Below are 20164 nucleotides of genomic sequence, written 5' to 3'. Positions count from 1 at the left end.
CAGAACAAGCATAAAGAAGTTATTTAACACAACTTTCTATTTATTACAATCTGATGCTTAAAAATACTTAGTTGAAGGAACCAACAACAAAAATTGCATAAGAGATTAAATCAAATTAAATATTTTCAATGTTCCCAATAACCAGCTTTTCACTAAAGGTGGAAAATTAATTATAAATCAAACCAAATAACTTTTTAAAACTATTTTTGCTCATAATTATTGAAGAATTTGGGAGAAAAAAAAGGTTCTAAGCTTTTCACAAGTAATTGAAAGTCATTATACCAAAATGAATGCTTAAATTTTTTAATATTTTCTTTATACACAATTATGGAAATAGTTTCCTTGTTGTAAAAATACATTCTAATATACATAAACCAAAGCATTTCCTTCACATTTTGAGTTTTCCAATATTTATATATTACCATCATGCTAATGGTGATTAGTTAGTAGTTATAAAAGAATACATTAGTGCACAATATTTGTCAAATAAAAATGATCAAAATAACTTCACTGATTGCAGACAAATAATGAATAAAAGTCTGCTTTAAGTTAAGAAATAAGATTTATTATTATTATCATCTCTGAATATTTTACACATGCTTGCTGAAAATGCCTCAAAGAGTAATAGATATTTTTAATTAAATTCAGAAAAGTCAGAAAAATTATAAAAATTCTTAATTTAATGTTTTTAGGATTTTTTATTGTAAAGGAAGCAGATATTTTTGTAGATTTGACAATGAAATTTCAACTAACTGTAATTGATGAGAACACTGATAAAATTTTAAAAGCATTAAGGCTTTCAAGCTAGTCTTTGAAAAAGTTCAGGATTATGTTAAACTAATTTTTGTAAAATGGCTTAAATTTGAAAAGGAAGAAATACTGAATAAATTGAAAAAAAAAAAATCATTTATTAGAAATTGTAAGATCTTTATCCTAATTTTAAAATTTTAGATATTACATAAATGCTACATTGAAATCATATTATATTTTTAAAATATATGTAAAACTTTTATACCGAGAAAATTTTTGAGCTAAGAATAATGCAGAGGTAGGTACAGCAGCACTCACCCACAAATAAATAATTTTCGAATGTTTTTATTGTAGTTATATGAGTACACAGATGTTGTCTTTCTAATTGGTATTCCATATTTTTTTATGAAAATATTAACCAATTTATTTATAAGAGTATATATCTTCTATATAAATATGGCAAATAAAGATATCTAGAATTAATATTGTGAAGAACATTAATTTTCTTTTATTAGATTTTTTTCATTTTAAATAGCTTTAGAAATGAGCCTTGTAAAAAGCATGCAATTTTAAAAAATAATTATCTAAAATTTAATATACATAATATCATAGTTAAAGTACAAAATTTTGACGATTTAACCAAAACATGAGAAAATTCTATCCAACGTGCATTTGTTTACAGCAACAAAACACATGACGATGCCAACTCTAAAAAGCAAAATAACATCTAAATATCATTCAGACTATGCTTCCAAAGACCATAGAGATAAGAATTCTAGTATGACAATATTTCCACTAAAAACTCTTCATGCATAAATGCATAAGCGGCACCTGGTGTATGATTCATTAACGAAAGTCAGTTTAGTTCGAGACAATTGTTGACTGAAGTTGAATCGTTCGTAATTTTCGATTCGTTGATTAATTCTTGGTGATTGGTTGTGCTGTAAATTGTAAACAACCAAAATTATTTTGAGCATAGTTGTTCAAATATAATCTGATTCATGGAAAAGCTAGAAATTCAATCAACAAACAGTAACAAAGAAACAAAAGATTTCGAAAATGTTTTAAATCCAAGTAACGGTGTGGAAGTAAGACATAAGTTATGAATCAAGATTAATAAATTGAGCAATATGAAATAAAATGAACTGACTATTAGAATACTGAAACAAAATATTATGTTTATAACATCGACTTTCATTTCAAATTTTTTTCAAGACTGTGTTTTTGTTCTTTATATTAGTTTAAAATACTTACTTTAAGTTTCGACGATGCAGTTGAAAGTAATGTTAAATATAGATCATATTAGGTTCTTGATTCTGTTGTAATAAAAGCACGGGAAGGGGGAAAAAATTAGTATCGTTAAGAAAATGTAGTTTTTTTTCGTTCTCTATTTATTTGTTAAATATACATTTGTTACAATAATTCTGCGTATAACTTATTGCAGGAATTCATTTTATTATAAACATGCACATGCGTATTGTAGTTAAATTTATTGAAAGTTTATTTTCTTTTAGATATTGAAGCCCACATTATTAATAAAGAAAATTACATTTATGAATTATTTTTATAATACATTTTGTAGAAAAAGTTATGAATTTTTTACACTCATTTGTCATTATTAAGGGAACATAAGATTTTACTTTTTCATTTAATGATTTAGTCTTTACTTTGTATGCATAAAAATATTTGTACTAATATGGATTTATTCAATTCTTGCAGCCTGCATTTGTAAAAATTTTACACGAGCTTATTGATGATGTGTTGGCAGACTTTTGTTTTAATGTGCATCGTAGTATGAAATTAGGTTACTTTCCAATGCAAGAATATGTTTTAAAGTAAGTATTACTAATTTAGTATTTACGTTTGAATGCTTCTTTAATAATATTCCATAAATGCAAACAAAATTTCTCGACAGATTTTTAAGTTTCATATAAAGGATTTAAAGAAAAGTAAAGGTATAGTAGTTTATTAAAATGAATAGATCAGAATAAATATCAAGATTTTTCAAACATTCTAATCTTGTACTGACAGTTTTTTAAAAATTTATTTTTTAAGATAATTTTTTTCTTACTTTCTGAAATATTATTGCTTGAATGCACTATTTAAAACCTTTTAATTTTTCATTTCAGCTTTTATTTTGCATTTGTGCTTCGGTAAAAAAATAATTCAGCTATCATTCATTGAAAATACGGTTGTCATATATTTGGTCCTTGTATTGAAATAATACATATAAGTTTTATTTGTAGTATGAGATGTTATATGAATAAATAAGTGAGCATAAAAATTAACAAAGTACTAGAGCAGAGTTTCTCAACCTCTGTACCTCTCTCTAACTGTACATTTCATATGATACAATACAATTTTTAAACAAAAAATTTCAATGAATATATACTTTATTTTATATTTATTCTTGAAATGTTGGGGCTAAGAATTAACTAAATATTTTTATTGAAAAAGGATGTTATAGATATATATCTTCTACTATGAAAAATGTTTAATTTATAGTTAATTCTGATATTTGTGTACTTGTTATTAATTGTGGGGGGTTTTTTTTTGCTTAATTTTTGCATGTTCTTTGTTGAAAATATTTAAAAATGGCCATGTGTAATTAAAAAAAGGCTTTAATCCTTTTTCACTATCATTGCATAGACTAAAATTATAACAATCTCTATGTTTAGCTAGTGAATTATTTGTTAACCATTAAGATGCTTATAAAATGACTGCAATCTGTAATAGTAACAAACATTGAAGTTTTTCTTCAGAAACATTTTATGGTTGTTTTGAAATTTTATGAATTGTTGCATTTGATGAATTATTATTAGAAAAAATTTTGCTATGCCATTATACCTATCTGTTAGATTTTGTGACTAATAAAAGCATAATATGTATGTATGATTATTTTTAACTTTAAAATTTACCATTTTTATTTTATTTTTTCTCTTTGCTTGCCTTTTTATCATCATTGCACTTGAAAAGAGATAAGGACTTTGGTATGTATACTTACAAAATTTTATACTCTAAAGCTTATAGTGATTTAAGTATTAAATATTAACTCTATAATGATAAGAAGCTTCTCTTAACTGTTGAAAAAGGCACTTAATTTCATTTAATCCCTACTTATTAAACTTACTACTTATACTCTCTATTTCCCATCATATAGCAATAACTTTTTATTCTTTAGATTATCAAATTTTTTTATGTATCATTGCATAATCTTTTTTATATTTTTGTGATATGTATTTTCTCTTTTCCCATATTTTTATGCCAACATTTTATTGCATTTTGTGATTAATTCATATCATCATAAAATATTTTTTAAGAACCAACAATATTACATGAGATTAAAAGTAAAACATAAGTGATATCATGTAATAAATTCAAGAATTTTATTGTTACTTGATGTTTTTAGTAGAATGTATTTTAATATTCACATAGTTGTGTGAAAATTATGTTTAATTAACAACTTTTTTTTCCTATGTTGGCAATTTTAACAGTTATGTCCATATGACTTACTGCTTTAAAATGTTGTATGAGTCAGCTAATGTTCTTTTGCATTTTCATTGTTATTATTGTTCAGTTTGTTATCATGTGAGAACATGATGTTGTTTTGGTAAAGAGGTTTTGAAGCTCGAAATCGCATAGGCAATGAATAAAGCATAAATGGCAATTTTTCATCATCTTTTAATCACATATAATTTTTTATCTGCTTTTACCAATATTGCATTATTATTATGTCTGCTTCTTTGAAAGTAGATACATTTCAGCCATTTATTTTGAAAGTGGGGCAAATCCATTTTTAAAAAAAATGGTGATAATGGCAGTTATAGATAAAACGTAAAAAATTTATAGTAAAATAAAATTTAGATTCTAGTATTTGGGAGATGGAAGTTTTAGCTCTTAACAGTATTGAAAATCTGTTTATTTTGAAAGTGGTGCAAGTCCATCTTAGATTGAAATTATATTTGATCGAATATATGACGGCAAAATTTAGCTCTGGTTGCTATATGGTGAAGCAAATGTGGCCATTTGGCATCATGTCTGAAATCTAGGGTGTTTCTATTTATCCATTTTTGATATTGAAAATCGGTGATTGTACTGTATTTCATAAATAATAAAAAGTATATCAGAATTTTGTGCATCGATAGTAATATGTTTACTTCCATCACTAATTATTCAGTCCAGTGACAATGAAATAAATGTGATTGATCACAAATTTTTATTGTTGGAACATTCATTTCTACTGAACGATCGTGATTTTGGAGTGGAACTATCCAGTAACTGTTCACGTCTGATTTATATTCATAGCATTAGTTTTTTAAAAAATGAAAATAATATTGATTTTTTAAATGATTAATAAACTTATGAATTTTGTAACAAAAATAGATGCAACAAAAATTTGTGTCAATAATGTTATTTATATGCAATGATATAGAAAATTAGGTCACAGTAAATATTTTATTGATACAAGGATCATTGATCTTGAATTTCAATAGTGTTGATGACGAATTCATGTTCAATAATCAAACATTACTTTACGATGAGCTGGATGATAAATTGGATGAAGTATTTTGAATAGATTGAATAAATGAATGCTTAACAAATGCATAATTATTATTAAAATGAGTAATTTAACTATCATATATATTACTATATATATCAATTTGAAACTTTATTTATTTTTATTTTAAGTATTTGTTTTGTACTCACTGCTGTTTTTTTAATATTTCTTTGCTTTATATTGACAGAGCTTTACAAACCTTCTCAAGAAAATGACTCTCAAGCTTTTAACAATTCAGGATGTGATATATTTGGCCACTATAAAGGATCTACAACTAATCTTTGCTGCCCTTGTTGCGATAAAAAGCTATGCTCGTCTCGTTACGCACCTCATTTGTATCAATGTATGGGCTTTGGAAGACGAGTACAAGGAAAGAGAAAGACTACTAAGCGGTCAGTTTCAATTCAGTTTTTACTTTAAACATTTGTTTTTTTTTTTTTTGCTCTTTACATTAAGGCAAAAATTTTAAAATTAAAGCATTTTCTTTCTTTACTTTGACCTTAAATAAAAGCAAAATGAGCCAGTCTTAAATCAGATACCTTTTATGTCATTTTCCAGTTTTAATCTAATAATATTTTAATAAACTCTCTACTGAGATTGGAAGCATTTTAAAAACTTTATGAGATAAGAATTTAAGAATTCAAACAGATGTTTTTCTTTTTGTTTGTTTCTATTGTTTTATTAAATTCTCTGGTGTCAATTTAATTTCTTTTCTTTAATATTACAATGTATATTAATTTTAAGCTTATACTAACTTGACATATCCTGCTGATATATATATATGAAACGTATATGATATCCCGTTTTGATACCTACAATTTCACTGCTCTCATAATATCATAATCTAAATATTCTTTCAGAACATATGAAAGAACTCATTGAGTTAAGTTTTTACTGAACAATCTGCAACTTTATTTATTTACTTGGAGAAAAAAACATACTCAAGGAAAAATAATATATTAGAACTTGCTGTCATCTATAAGGATTAATATTAATGCTAATAGTTGTATTTAAAATTATTTGACTATCAGAAAAATTCATTATTGATACTTCCTTGGATCTCTTTCAAGACAATTGAAAGAACTCAAATTATAAAAACTCAGTGACAGTGTTTTGCTTTTTTAATACTTTAAATGTTTGTGGATTGTTTCTAATTTTTATATTAAATTTTAACATTTGTGAACAACAGTTTTAGTTTATAAGTTTCAATATACAATAATCTGATGTATTTACATTGTTAATAAAAGACAAATATTAGAATTATTCTTTTGTTAGAAGTTTTGTTTACATATCTTTGGACGTGTTAAGGACATAAACAATTTAGAAGACTAAAATTATTCTCTTGAATGTTATAAAATTAAAAACGTTTCAACTGCAATCACTGAAAATTTTTTTTCCTTTGCTGTATTGTTACAATTTTATATTTTAGAGTGGATTTAGACATGTTTCAAAGTGATCATGATGACGATTATAACAGTAGTGACTGTAACAGCTCATCGAGAAAAAGTAAGTATACTCTCAATTTAATATATTTTGTACTTTCTGTGCATTTTTTTTTTTTTTCATACAATGTCATATTTAAATTTAATTTTTTTTTTTTTTTTTTTTTGCCCTTTTAGGGAGAAGGGGAAAGAACACAAGAAGGAAAGTAAAAGGAAAAAACAGTAAGATTTCCCTCTCTTTTTGCTCTGATAAATGGATTGAAATATTGCATTAAACAACTACAGTACAAAAGAGTGAAAATGTGGATTTAATATTTTGATGCGTTTCTGAAAATTATAAATTTTGCAAATCCTTATAAATTATGTATTCATGAATTATTTATAAATTTTAAGTAACTTAATTCACTTAAAATTAAATTCTTTTAAAATTAACTTTTTAGTCACTATCTGGTTCATCAAAGATACTGGTTATATTTAATTTCAATTAAATATCTGATGCTAAACTTGATAGAAATACTTTAGTAAAAAAATGGGACAACTTAGATAAATGAAATGTGGTTCATGCTCTTTTGAAATTTGGATTTCATTCTGTTGTAAAACAAGAGTTATTCAAGATGCATATTTCTTCCTTTTATTGTAAAGTACCTAACTTTCACGTGTGGAATTTTAAAAATTAAAATCTGAATACTGGGGTTTTCATGACCACCTTCTTCAAGCTCCATAAATTTGACACAGGAGGCTGGAGGTTATAACATCATTATTAAGGATATATAAGAAATTTTCGAGGGGACTACTTCCAATAGTTTCATTTTTAAAAAAGCACTGATGATACAGGGATATAGCAATTGAAATGACTCTAGTGACGTAGGTCTTGAGAGTAGGAGGTAGGGGAAGGAAGGGCAGAGATGTTCCAGGTATCAGTCTTGGATGATGAAATTTTGGTAAAATTAGTAATATTGGTTGGTTGGTACATTTATGCTACCTTCTGAAGTCAAATATGATGAAGGGACTAAAAATAATGACGTAATCTACTCTATTAGCACAAAATACTCAATAACATACCCTTACTATATAGTCAAGATTCAGAATAATTATCTTTGTGCAATTATGTGGACATATTTTCAATAGAGATGCAAGTTCTTGTAATAATAGGCCTGGTACAGTTTAAGCTTTTTAAGTCTCTGATGACAATTAGGAGGAGCCAAAAAAAAAAAAAAAATCATGTTATATCCCAGTGCTACTAACTCTTGGTAACAGAGCCACTCTATCTCCGCCTAATATACATAAAAACATGCATACTACCTGTTGAGAGAATGAAGGTAGTTCAAATTTTAATGTGGGTCTATATTTTAAATTTTTAAACTGTCCATTATATATATATAATATTGTTACGAATCTGTGATGTGGCTTCCCAGTATAGTTGGTTCCATAGGAGGTCCCAGAGCTTGGCGACTTTGGTGCCAAAATAGATTTTTCCCGATCCGTCCATTAGGAACCGAGATACGCCTCGCATGTTCCTGGTTGGTTGAGAGGCTTCTAGCCCCGCCTCCTGAGACCTATAAAAGGAGCAGCCTGCAGCTGTCGGGGTAGCGCGACAGTAGTCGGAATCGATGATAAAGAACTGGCCTTCCAGAAATAAGCGGAGTGAAGCTAGTGCTGAAATAAGCTGTGCGCTACTGTCTGCAGTAGAGTCTGGTTGTATGCTGCACGTCTCGGTTGAAGATAATCGTCTTCTGTGCTGTATATAGTTGTCGTCTTTGTGCTGTCCCGTGTGTCTTCGTGTAAATAAACGTCGTTGTTTTATTTTCTACTGCTGCCTGCTGATTGAGTGTTCTCCACATCATAGAACTTCTACAATCCAAGTGAACCCCGGGAAATTTCGTAACAATATGAAAAATCTTTGTTATTATTCATCTATTTATTACTCAGATGGCCAACTGGTTCACCAAGAACATTGGTTATATTTAAATGATAGTATAGACAGTTGCAATGTATGTAGAATATGCACAATTATGTCAATACAATTTAGCAAAAATCTAAACATAACTTCATGACCATGATTCCATCAAATTGTTTGAACATTAAGGTTATGTTATTTTAAATGTCTTATTTGAGTTCTGTTTATTGTATACCTGAAACATTTTAACTGAAACAGACTTATTTCATCTGTCTTCTAAATTTCATGGTACTGTAACTTCATTTTTTAAAAAAAAAATATTATGTCTTATAAACCATACAGTTGTTAAACAGAATCCTACCTTAATTTTCAACAATGGAAGAAAATCATGCAATTCAAAATTTAATGAAGCAATCAAAACAGCTTAAATTTTAGGGTAACATTGTATTGTAATCTATTGTTAGAAATTAAGAAAAAAAAATATTTTTAATGGCAAAAAGTCAACAAAGATTGCACACATATTACTGTCATATCATTAAAAATGAATTTTCTTTAATTATAAAATTCATTTTTCATGCAATAACAAGTTACCTGCAAAAAATGTCAAAATGCAACTTAATTTTTAATTAATTAAAAAAATTTTAATTTAAAAAAACTCTCCGAAGTGTACATTTTTATCCTCCAACATAAACATGTGCCAGTTTAGTAAGTATATGTAGAACAACAATACACATATATTTTCCTCTTTATTATTATTTTATTATAGGTTTTTATTTAGTTAAGAAATATTAAAATCTGTTGACACCTACTGCATAGTAGATCACTATACATACTTAGTAGAATAGAAAAAAAGATTAAAATAATAAATAAGAAATGAATTATGTTCAGGAAAAAGAAGGAATGACTCACTAACGTATGAAATTGTAAAGAAAAATCCTACTTTCATTCTTTGAAAATTATAATCATAAACTTCAATCCAATTTTCTCAAAATGTGCTATTTCCAAAAATTTTAATTTTTCAAATGCAATCAAAAATATCAGTCTAAAATTTTGTTTTCAAACAATTTATAATCCTGTCTAGAGAAAGAAGCAAAATATAAATGCAGTAATGGACTATTTTTAGGTTACATGTCTTTTAAATTAAAAAAGAAAAAAGAACTCCAAAAATATGATTTTATAATAAAGTTACTGCAGTTTGTCAAAATTTTGAGTTATTTTTTAACATTTGTTTCAGTTCCTAGTCAATATGTACCAAATATATTCTCTCTCTCTCTCTCTCTCTCTCTCTCTATGTATATATATATATATATATATATATATATATATATATATATATATATATATATATATATATTTTATATATATATATATATATATATATATATATATATATATATATATATATATATATATATATATATATATATATATATATATATATATATATACATATATATATATATATATATATATACACCATTCTGGGCATTTGAATCTTTTAAAAAATGTCAAATTTGGATCAAAAAAAAATTCTAGGTTTTCTCAAATATTTAAAAAAAGAATTAAATTATAAAATACTTTTTATGGTTTAATATTAAGTTTTTGCATAAATACTATTTGAAAGTGGAAAAATATTGCTTCTGATGTCATTTTTTAAAAAAAAGGATGTTAACAGTTTAATGAAGCTGTTATTACTCTGCTTATATATAAATTTTTGGAATTCCCTAAGTGTTCAAATTTTTATTTTAATACATGAGAGTTAATGTGCTTTGTAGTATAGAAAAGAAAACTGATGCTTATCTAATAATTATAAACATTGGTTAAGAATGATTAATCTTTCTTATGAATCAACTTTTCTACTGAATCCATAGTGTGGTCTGTTTCTATTAATTGCTGACATATGTTTTATACATAAGTACCAGAACATTGAATATACATTTAGAAGAGTCCCCGCCCCCTGCTTGAATCAAATCAAGATTTGACATAGAACTCCAATTGCAATCACAAGATAATTTATCAAATTTTATTCATTGAAATTATTGCAGCTTTTGAGTTACATGCATTCAAAAGCATTAATTGAAAAATAAATTATCAAATTTTATACAGTCAACCCTTTGACAGATTGGTTCAAAATTTGATAAAAATCTACACTTTGTGTGTAAATCAAATTTCATTTTCTTAAATTGTTACATTTTTTAATCATGGTATTGACATCCATGTGAAAGTATAGACTGACTGACAGTCAACCTCTTAATAAATTTGGTTCCAAATTCAATATGGATTTACCTAATAGATGTCAAAACTGTATGCCAAATTTGTCTATCTAGCTCTTTACATTTAATACTTATCATCTTCACTTGTACTTAGACAAACTGAGAGATAAACTTCCACTGAATATTTGTTGTCCAAATATGTTAGAAATGTACAAATTTGGCATACAGATTATGTACCAAATTTCATCTGTCTAATTCAAAGCATTTTGAGTTATCATCGATTTATTTTAGATGGACAGACATAATTCAAAAATTGCATTTTTTTATTTTCGGGGAAGTCTGAAATTTGAAAATTCATCAAAATAACTTGTTTTAATTTTTTTTTATAGTTACAATAATTTTTCTTTGAATACAGGATGGTAAAAAAAAAAATTAACAATCTACAGTTAATGGAAAAATATTCATGCTTAACCAGCCAATAGCCTAAATGGCATAGCAGGCTATTTTATAGGTGAGAAGTGAAAGTAAAAGGGTTATGAATGTATTAGGTGTCATCATAGTTTTTGCACTGTTAAATTTATTACTAATTTATCATAGTTTTTATAATATTAATGGCTTTAATTTAATGAAATAAGTTACCTGTGTCATTTTTAAGTCTTTGATATATAATTAAATTAAATTATTTAATTTTTTTTCTATTATAGGTGATACATTTGTACCATCTGCAGCTGAAGCAAATTATAGTGAAATGACAATAGGTAAATGTATTTCTATAATTCACCGGGATATTTTTTAAATCAAAATTTTACTGAATAAGATTCAGATTGAGGTAAAATCTTTAAAATAAATTTTCTAAAAATAATTTTTAGTTTTATTTTAATGTTATGAACCAGTATTAAATTTTCCTTCAATGCAAATGTTACTGAATCGACTATTACTATGCAATTTATTAGCTATACTATTTATTATGAATAACTGTGAAATATTTCTTCTGATGTACAGATAGAAATAATAGATTATCTTTTGAAGTCATCTAGGAAAGAACATTCTTTCTAGAAATTGAATGGATGTTTATAGTGAATGAAACTTTACTTACAAATATGGGAAATAATGTAAATACTCATGGATCACCTATTCTGTAGTCTTTCTAAACTTCATAAATTGTAATATTGTGTGTATCTTTGTGTAATTTTGCCTAGTGCTATAATTGCTTTTTTTAAGTAGCTGTATTGTGAATTTTTCACATTGTTTGAAAAGGAACTGCTGACAGAATCATGTTATATATGTTCATAAGGCAAGAAAAGTAGAGAAATGGGCAATTTGTAAACATATTTTTCTGCGTCTGCTTTTATTTTTGTAATCTACTTCTAATATACTTAATTTTTTTAGATAAGAAACTATCCATTATTGTATTATTTTTTCTACAGTCAAACTTAAAAAATTTTAAACAAAACTGAAGATAGTTTCATAATGTAATTATATCCTTACATAAATGTATACTCAATAAAATTAATTGGACACAGCCTAGCCAAATTTTACTCCTGCACTACTCTTATATTACCTATTGAGAAAAATAGTCATTGTAAATCTTGGTAAATTGTTGCTTCATCTGTTTTCTCAAAGATGATGATTAAATTTGTTTTCATTTGATTATGATTTGCATCATGCTTTATTTAGTCAATGTCAGAGTTGAAGAATCTTAATATTTACTTTTACAATTAGTTGCAGAATCTGTTTTCTGTGAAATTGAGGTCATTGTTCTTTTGTTTCGGGGATTTTCTAAAAGCTGATCAAATAATAGCTTAAGTATTATAAATTATTAATCATATTAATATGATTATTTTCTATTTTGTAGGATTTTGCTAAAATTTCTTTACAAATATTGATTGTTAATTCAAATTTTTTAATTACAAATTAATATTTCTTTAATTATAACTTCTTCTTGCATTATTAATTATAAATCTTTTTTCAGAAACTATACGGGATTGTCTAAGCCAGGTAAGTTTGTTGGTTTAATAATCAATTCAGATATATTTACTATATTAGATTACTACCTTAAAATTACTAAATATTTGTATTATTATTCCCTGTATTATATGACATGAATTTATATGTCTGCAATATTATCAATATGCTGCCAACATGTTTAATTAGGATTCTTTTGCTTGGCACTGCTGCTAGTTTAGATCATTTTAGTTATCATTAGATCAGGTAGTTTTCACAGAACACCAATATGGTGTTGTCAAATGACATAGTATATTAACATTTTAATTAGTTGAGTTATTTAATTTTCTCTTTTCACTATTAAAAAAAAGAGAAGATTTAGAGGAAATGCAAATTAAATTTCCTGTATTTATAGATCCAATTGTAAATAATATGTTTTGAAAATATAATTTCCTTTGCTTTTATTATTTGTTTAGTATAATGATGAAAAGAATAATTCAAGGTTTATCTTTTGTATCTATATGTGCACTAAATTTTTTTCCTTTCAAATTTCCATTTTTTTTTTTTTTTTTTTTTTTGAAAATATGCATAACTTTTTTTGTAAATTGTATAATGTATGATATGGCATGCATGCTTTAAACTGTTACAAAATACTGCACAGGACAAGTCACTAGATCAAAAATTACCAAATTTAGCTGCTGTCACTTCTTATAGGTGCTCTTTAAAAAATATTTTTTCAAAATTTTAATTAAACTTTTGATTGAAGATTGAAATTTCTACGTTTTCACCACAACTTTAGAGCATATTATTGAGTAAAAATCATTTTTACATTGCTTTGAAAAGCTGAAATTTAATTTCTCCAGTGATATTCATTTTATTTCCGTACAAGCTCTTCACTGTTTTTAATAAAATTTTCAAATGATTTATAATTACATTTTGCAACAATATTTTTCTTTATTTTAGTAACTACATTTATATATACATTTATTGCAACAAAATTAAATACAATTTTTGTTTGCTTATTTTTTTTAGTATGATTATGAATAAATATTTGCTAAGCATTAATAAGGACAATAAATCTTTTCTCCCTTCATCTGCTTATTCAGTGTTGACGAAATATTAGATAATATTTTTAGGAATAGTTAGTCCTGATGCCCCTCCTTTTTTTTTCTATTTGCTTGTAAAAATTTTATTGATATTATTAATCTATACTATCATTTCATTCATTTCTTTGCCCTGATTTACTTATTAGAAAAATAAGGAAATAAATATGTAATTCATTGGATTATCCCAAAATAGAAATCCTTTTAAAACATCTCTAATTTAATTAGTTTTAATTTTTCATATAATAAAATGGATGTTAAAATTGTTATATCCATTTTTTCTGAAATATTTATAGATGTGTGGAGTGATTTCTGAACGTACTGGAAGATTTTGCAGAAATACCCTAAAATGCTCAATGCATGTGGATGATCAGAGAAGAGAAGTTAGAGATATGCTTTTAGGAAGGTAGATATTATATACACAAGGGGTTTTCAAATAAAAAGATACGAAATGACACTATGGGTATAAATAAAACTTTTTTCAAAGTATACACCATAGGCCTGAGCACAACGACCCCATTGATTAACAAACCGAAGGATTCCCTGTTCCCAGAATTCGATTGACTGTGACGAGAACCAGTCCTTCACAGCGTTCTTAGTTTCGCAGTCCGAGTTGAAGCGCTTCCCTTTAAGATGTTTTTTTAAAGGATGAAACACATGAAAATGGCTGGACGACATCTCCGGGCTGTAGGGCGGATGGTCGAGCTGTTTCCACTTGAACTTGGTCAGTTCCGCGTATATGATCCTGGATACGTGTGGACGTGCGTTATCATGGACAGAATCCCACCCTCCGTGAGTAGCCCCGGTCTTTTGTTTTTGATGAACCTGCATAGCCTTTGGAGTGTTGCACGGTACACATTGGAGTTAATCGTTCTTCCCATGCACTGCCGCGTCAATTAGACGGCACTCTTTATAAGAGCTTCTGCTCTCTCCTGCGCATGCGGGTGCCCACCCATACTCCGATCTACGCGACTCCAATCGCTTCCCTAAATGTCTCGTTACGTTCTCCCATAGCGGCGTAGGCAAATAATTTAACTGTTACGTTATTATGACGTTTCGTACCTTTTCATTTGAACACCCCATGTATTTTTGTCTGGAATCATGAGATATTCTTTATTATGTCATGATTAATAATTACTTAGATTATTTTTATTAGTGTTATTTTTTAATAATTCAGAATGTAAGTTCCTTTTATTTATTTATTTATTATGACCACATCTCATACATAGGGCTTGTTTAGGTTTTATGTATGAACCTATGACTTGATAGTTGAGAATGAAAGGTAATCTTCAATATTTGTTCGACATTGCATTTAATATTAAATTTATCTTGTGTGCCTGAAACGAAAAATAATAAAAAGATACTTGGATTTAAAAAAGTTGAAAACTAACATATAATAATATGAGTGTGTGGAGTATTCTTGTAGATATATAAATAATAAATAAAATAATGATATATAGCTATTTATTTTTGAAACTTCTATCGAAATTAAAGGATAAAGCAATTTATATAAATCATTGCATAAATTGCATCATATTATTTATTTATTTTTAATTATTGATATAATTACAGCATTTATAATGCTCAAAAACATTTAATTTTTTAGTGATTTATGAACTCTGAATATTTTCCATTTCTCCCATTAAACTTATTTAATTAATAGTATTTTTATAAGAGGTGTTTCCCTATGCCCATTTGTTGAGAAATGAGTGTCATTATAGAAAATTTTATTACGGTTTTATCCATTTTAAAAAAATTTAATGATGTTTGTCCAATTTTAGAAATTTTTTTAAGAACTCTTTTAAAAAAAATCTGTTAATATTGCAAAAATCGTTATTTTTTTTAACTATGGATTTTAAATTTGTCATTAATGATGACTTTCAACTTATTTCTATAAACTGTTTTTTAGCATGTCATTTAAACTTTTGTTTTTGTATTAGCTACGTTTGGCGATTAGTTGGTACACTGGAAAATATAGTTTGTGTTCAATTTCAGTTAAATTTCTAATGCATAATTTGATGTTCATGATGTATTAAACATAGTATTTTTAAGCGAAATTGCAATAAGGCATTGCAATTGGGTTTTTTTTAAATTGCTTTATATCTGTACTGTTTATTGTGTAAATGAGCATCCTTCCTGGAGTCAGCTGACATGAAATCATATTGCCATTAAAAAAAACAAGCTATCTAAGCAATCTATCTTCTAATTAAATGTTGCTTTTCACAGTATTGTAACTTCACTTCTTCACACAAACTTTACAAATAATAAACCGAAACTTTCTTCTCATATCAAGAAACAGAATCTTCTCATATCTCATGATTAAATATTTAGTGAAAATAAGGAAAATAGTTTAGATAGCAATATAACAATGAAATACTTAAAAATTATACAAAAAAAAAATTCAGAACAAATTCATAAAAAAAAATGCACAATCAAACTTTTTTTTTTAAGATAATTGTTTGAATTTTTTATGATAAAAAAAATATCAGTGTATGCAATATCAGTTATGCTCTAAAATCTCATTTAATTTTAAATTATTTATATTTAGAAAATAACTCTGAGGTGGCATTCCTAATCTCTAAAGTACATTTGTGTAAATTTGGCAGAAATAGATCAAGCAGTTATCTGTTAAGCACTAACAGACACAAGCACATAGAAAATACATTTTCTTTGACATTGTTAATTATATAACCATCATTATTTGAACAAATTATGATGCCTTCAAGGTTGAAGCTGTTGCAACATTCCTTATACTAAGAAATTATAATATTCCTTAATATATTGAACAATATAATTCAATAGTTTATAACTATTGTAGGACATATGTGCTGGCTATTTATGCTATCAGATGTTGCCATTTGCTTTTTGATATCTGAAAAAAAGAATAAATAACATATGATAATAACACATATTTTGAAGCAAAAGAATATTTCTATTGCAGTTACAGTCAGATAGAATTTGATTTTTAAAAAAAAATGCAACTATAAATTAGTTTTTTGTAACTTTTATTTTGCTTACATGTATTAACTTGTAAATACTTTTGTCAGTAGTTCAACTGATCAGCCTGCCGATGACATTCATATTGATGTTGATACTGTTGATGAAAGTAGTCATGCTCAGTTGTGGTATACTAACCGTAAGACATCTAAAAAGAACACTATGGTTGTTGAAAGCAGTGCAAGTGCAGCTAGCACATCCAGTAAGTAAATTTAAAATTTCATTTCAGAATAACCTGCACTTAAGTTTTAAATTCTGTTATTTGGAAAGAGGAAGTTCTCATAGATATTATTTATTTTACTAATGTAAAAGTACTATCATTGTGAGATTTCTTTCTTATAATTGAATTGTACTATTGAGATTAAAAATATATCTTATTAATGTGCACAATAAAGTAATGGAATATTGAAGATGAACGAATCGAATAAATGGATAGATAATCTGAGGAAAATATGCTTTGAGAATTTTCAATGTCTAAAATCATTGTATTAATTTAATTTGGTTCTATCTTTAACCTAATAATAACATTGTCTATTAATAATCAATTCTATTCTAAATTCTCAATTAATTTTGTAAGAAGTCATCTCTAAAATATATAGAATAAGATGCTAGTTATTAAATTACTAATTATTAAAAAGATAATTAGATAAAAGGCATAATTTTCATTATTGAATCTATTTCATAGTTATTTGAAAAAAAACTCATTGACTAAAAAGTTATTCAGTTACAGATTAGTATTAAAATCTTCTTTATATACATAAAAATCATTTTCATTGCAAATGATATTGAGATTAATTTGAGATGTTTGATATTAAATAAAGGAATAATATAGCAAATTGGATGCATTTATATGATCCAGTTCTTTTGTTGTAGATGTTTTTATATTTTCTCTACAAATGAAATCTTTTGGCTTTTTTGAATTTATTATAGAATAAGCAAAATATTAATTTATATTTAGTTTTAATTCTATTTAAGACAGTAATTTGTGATATGTAGTGATTGAATTAAAAAATAAAAATTATAGTGCTATATGAAAGTTATATAATTAGAAAATTTTATATTAAAAATTTTGCTTTAATCATATGAATTTATTTTGACTTGCTGTTCACTCTATTTATAAAGCACATACATTCATATTTTAAATCTATATGTACAGGTTAAATTCATTTCAGAATCCCCTGACCTTAATATAAGTCCAGTGAAATTGCAACTTTTTTTAAAGATTATACACTTATTTACTTTTAATGCAGGTTGAGCAGGAATTATTTTAATTTATTTTGCTGTTCTTTAGGGTGTTTGCCATAAATGTTTAGCTAACTTTTTGAATTTCATATAAGCCAAACGTTTTTGTTAGCTGGGCACAAGCAATGAATTACTAAATATTTCCAAATATAGCATTTTTAATTTCTGTAGTTTATCTTAAATTTAAAAAATAATTAATTTTAAATGAAAAAAGGTTTTTTTGAGTGAGTTTTTTTTTTTTTTTTTTTCAAAATTATTTATTATTGTTGATTTGTTTTGTCAGGCTGAGGATTTATGGAGATATGCCACAAATGTGATTAGCTGTATAAGAATTTTGCTTCCTGCTGTACTTTCAAACAAAAAATAAAATGGCATAGAAAATAAAACTAGGGCAAATACGAGAGATCATATATGAAATAGCAAATGAATGGGGGAAAATATACTGGAATCATATAGAATTACAAAGTTAAAACTGAATGTCATTGGCATTTTACTTAATAGCTGTTCTACTCATTTTATCTTTTTGGCAGAAATTTTGTCTACATGGCAATAGGTCTGAAAGTTACAAGATTTTCCTATGAAAATTCCATAAGTGTGCATAAAAATATTTCTAAAAAATTAGCATTTAATTGGAATTACAAAATCAAATGTAGTTTTGCTCCAAATAAGTTTATGTTGGGTAATAAGAAAAAAATAAAAATTAAATCATCTGGAATATTTTGAAATTTTTAAAAAATATGTCTTTTTTAAGAAATTTGACGTATTTATATTTTTGTAAATATACACAAAAAATTTCATAATTCTAACTGTATAATTCCCAAAAGTATCTAATAGAGTCACTGTCCCCTTAAATCATAAAAATTGTTAAGATTCTTGATTGAAAAATTTAGGTAATAAAACTTTTTTTTTTTTTTTGTCTTTCTTTTTCAAAAAATATAATTGTGTTCTAATTTTATTTTTATGAGTTGCAGGTAACAAACAAGAGGATTATTCTTCATCTCTTTCAAAATATGCATCTTATTCCTAAGGATCCTGTGGTATATGAAAAAAATTTGTCTTGGAAGTCTTTTTGATTACTCTACTAGTGTTACAATTAATCATAATACATAGAAATGTAGATGGTAATTCAATTTTTCGGTGATGTTTTTCAAAAAAATTTTCATTTATAAAAATTGTTTACTTCTTAAAAATGTGATAAATACTTTTTTTTTTCCCCCTATGGTATTAACTTAACACATTGGTTGTTTTATGATGGTAAATAATATATATTGGATATTTGAACATTATGCATTCTTTTTTTATTTTAAAACTTTGTATTGTATATGAGTGGCATATATATGCATTCACAAAGATACCCCTCCCATCACATTCGCACATATCTAAACACTTCAATTAGCATATATGTGAATGAAATTTAAATTCTGCCTACAGAATGCTCTTGTGCGTTTAGTAATATGTTCCTTTAAAAAAATTTTCTCATACATGTGTGCAAAATAATTGTTAGTAGTTTCAGAATGTGAATCCCTTTATATTATGAAAGCACTAATGGATAATTATTAAAATGTTTTCTTGGAATAATTTTTAGATTGTTTTTAAAATTTTTAGTGATTTTAAATTTAAATTAATTTTTATCCATTGAGTAATATGAATAATTGTAGGATTATTTGATAATTTAATTTTTTGAATAATATCACATATAGTCAAAGTTGTAACACAATTACTTCTCTGAAATGGAACTGATTATGAATTTATTGTTAACTCTGGATGATGTTTGTTTTCTATGTTGATCGCAAAAATTTACATTTAACAGCTCCTTCATCAACTGAATTGTAGATTTCCTTTTCTTGTGTATATTTTTCATCATGGATTGGAATTTCATTTTTTTAAATGTGTGTAAGATTAAAAATAATAAAAAGATTGAAAAAAATTATTTAGTTTGAGTCTTTTACTATAAATGTTCCTTTTTAATTTTAATAAAGTAAACTTTAGTGATTGTCTTATGCTAAACTATCTTTTGT

General features: G+C 25.9%; 2 protein-coding genes across 6 annotated transcripts in view; one reads left to right on the top strand and one right to left on the bottom strand.

Annotated features, from left to right (window-relative positions):
• Positions 1-1434, bottom strand: part of LOC129964199 (WD repeat-containing protein 6-like) — a 35138-nt gene extending 33704 nt beyond the window's left edge. Inside the window, exon 1 of one of the 2 annotated variants that reach the window (XM_056078929.1) lies at positions 1069-1434. In XM_056078929.1, the coding sequence (XP_055934904.1) occupies positions 1069-1147 (79 nt within the window). In that variant the 5' untranslated portion in view covers positions 1148-1434. The remainder of the gene's footprint in view (positions 1-1068) is intronic. The other variant, XM_056078922.1, reaches the window with a different exon arrangement.
• Positions 1435-1603: 169 nt separating this feature from the next.
• On the top strand, positions 1604-20063 carry LOC129964216 (ataxin-7-like protein 3). Of its 4 annotated transcripts, none has more exons than XM_056078948.1 (11): positions 1604-1838; positions 2470-2585; positions 3727-3740; positions 5496-5700; positions 6738-6814; positions 6928-6972; positions 11565-11618; positions 12833-12858; positions 14204-14313; positions 16958-17106; positions 19118-20063. In XM_056078948.1, exons 1-11 carry the CDS (start codon positions 1752-1754, stop codon positions 19171-19173), a joined length of 939 nt encoding a protein of 312 aa, XP_055934923.1. In that variant the 5' UTR covers positions 1604-1751; the 3' UTR covers positions 19174-20063. The 4 variants fall into 4 exon arrangements, with proteins under 4 accessions (XP_055934923.1, XP_055934916.1, XP_055934930.1 ...); XM_056078941.1 differs by having other exon boundaries at positions 1605-1838; positions 16955-17106; XM_056078955.1 differs by lacking the exon at positions 1604-1838 and adding an exon at positions 1901-2030 and having other exon boundaries at positions 16955-17106.
• Positions 20064-20164: the final 101 nt, after the last annotated feature.

The sequence above is a fragment of the Argiope bruennichi genome, chromosome 1 (genome assembly GCF_947563725.1).
Source record: "Argiope bruennichi chromosome 1, qqArgBrue1.1, whole genome shotgun sequence".
Lineage (NCBI taxonomy): Eukaryota > Metazoa > Arthropoda > Arachnida > Araneae > Araneidae > Argiope > Argiope bruennichi.
Note: the sequence above shows the minus strand (reverse complement) of the source record. Positions and strands in the feature narration are given on the sequence as shown.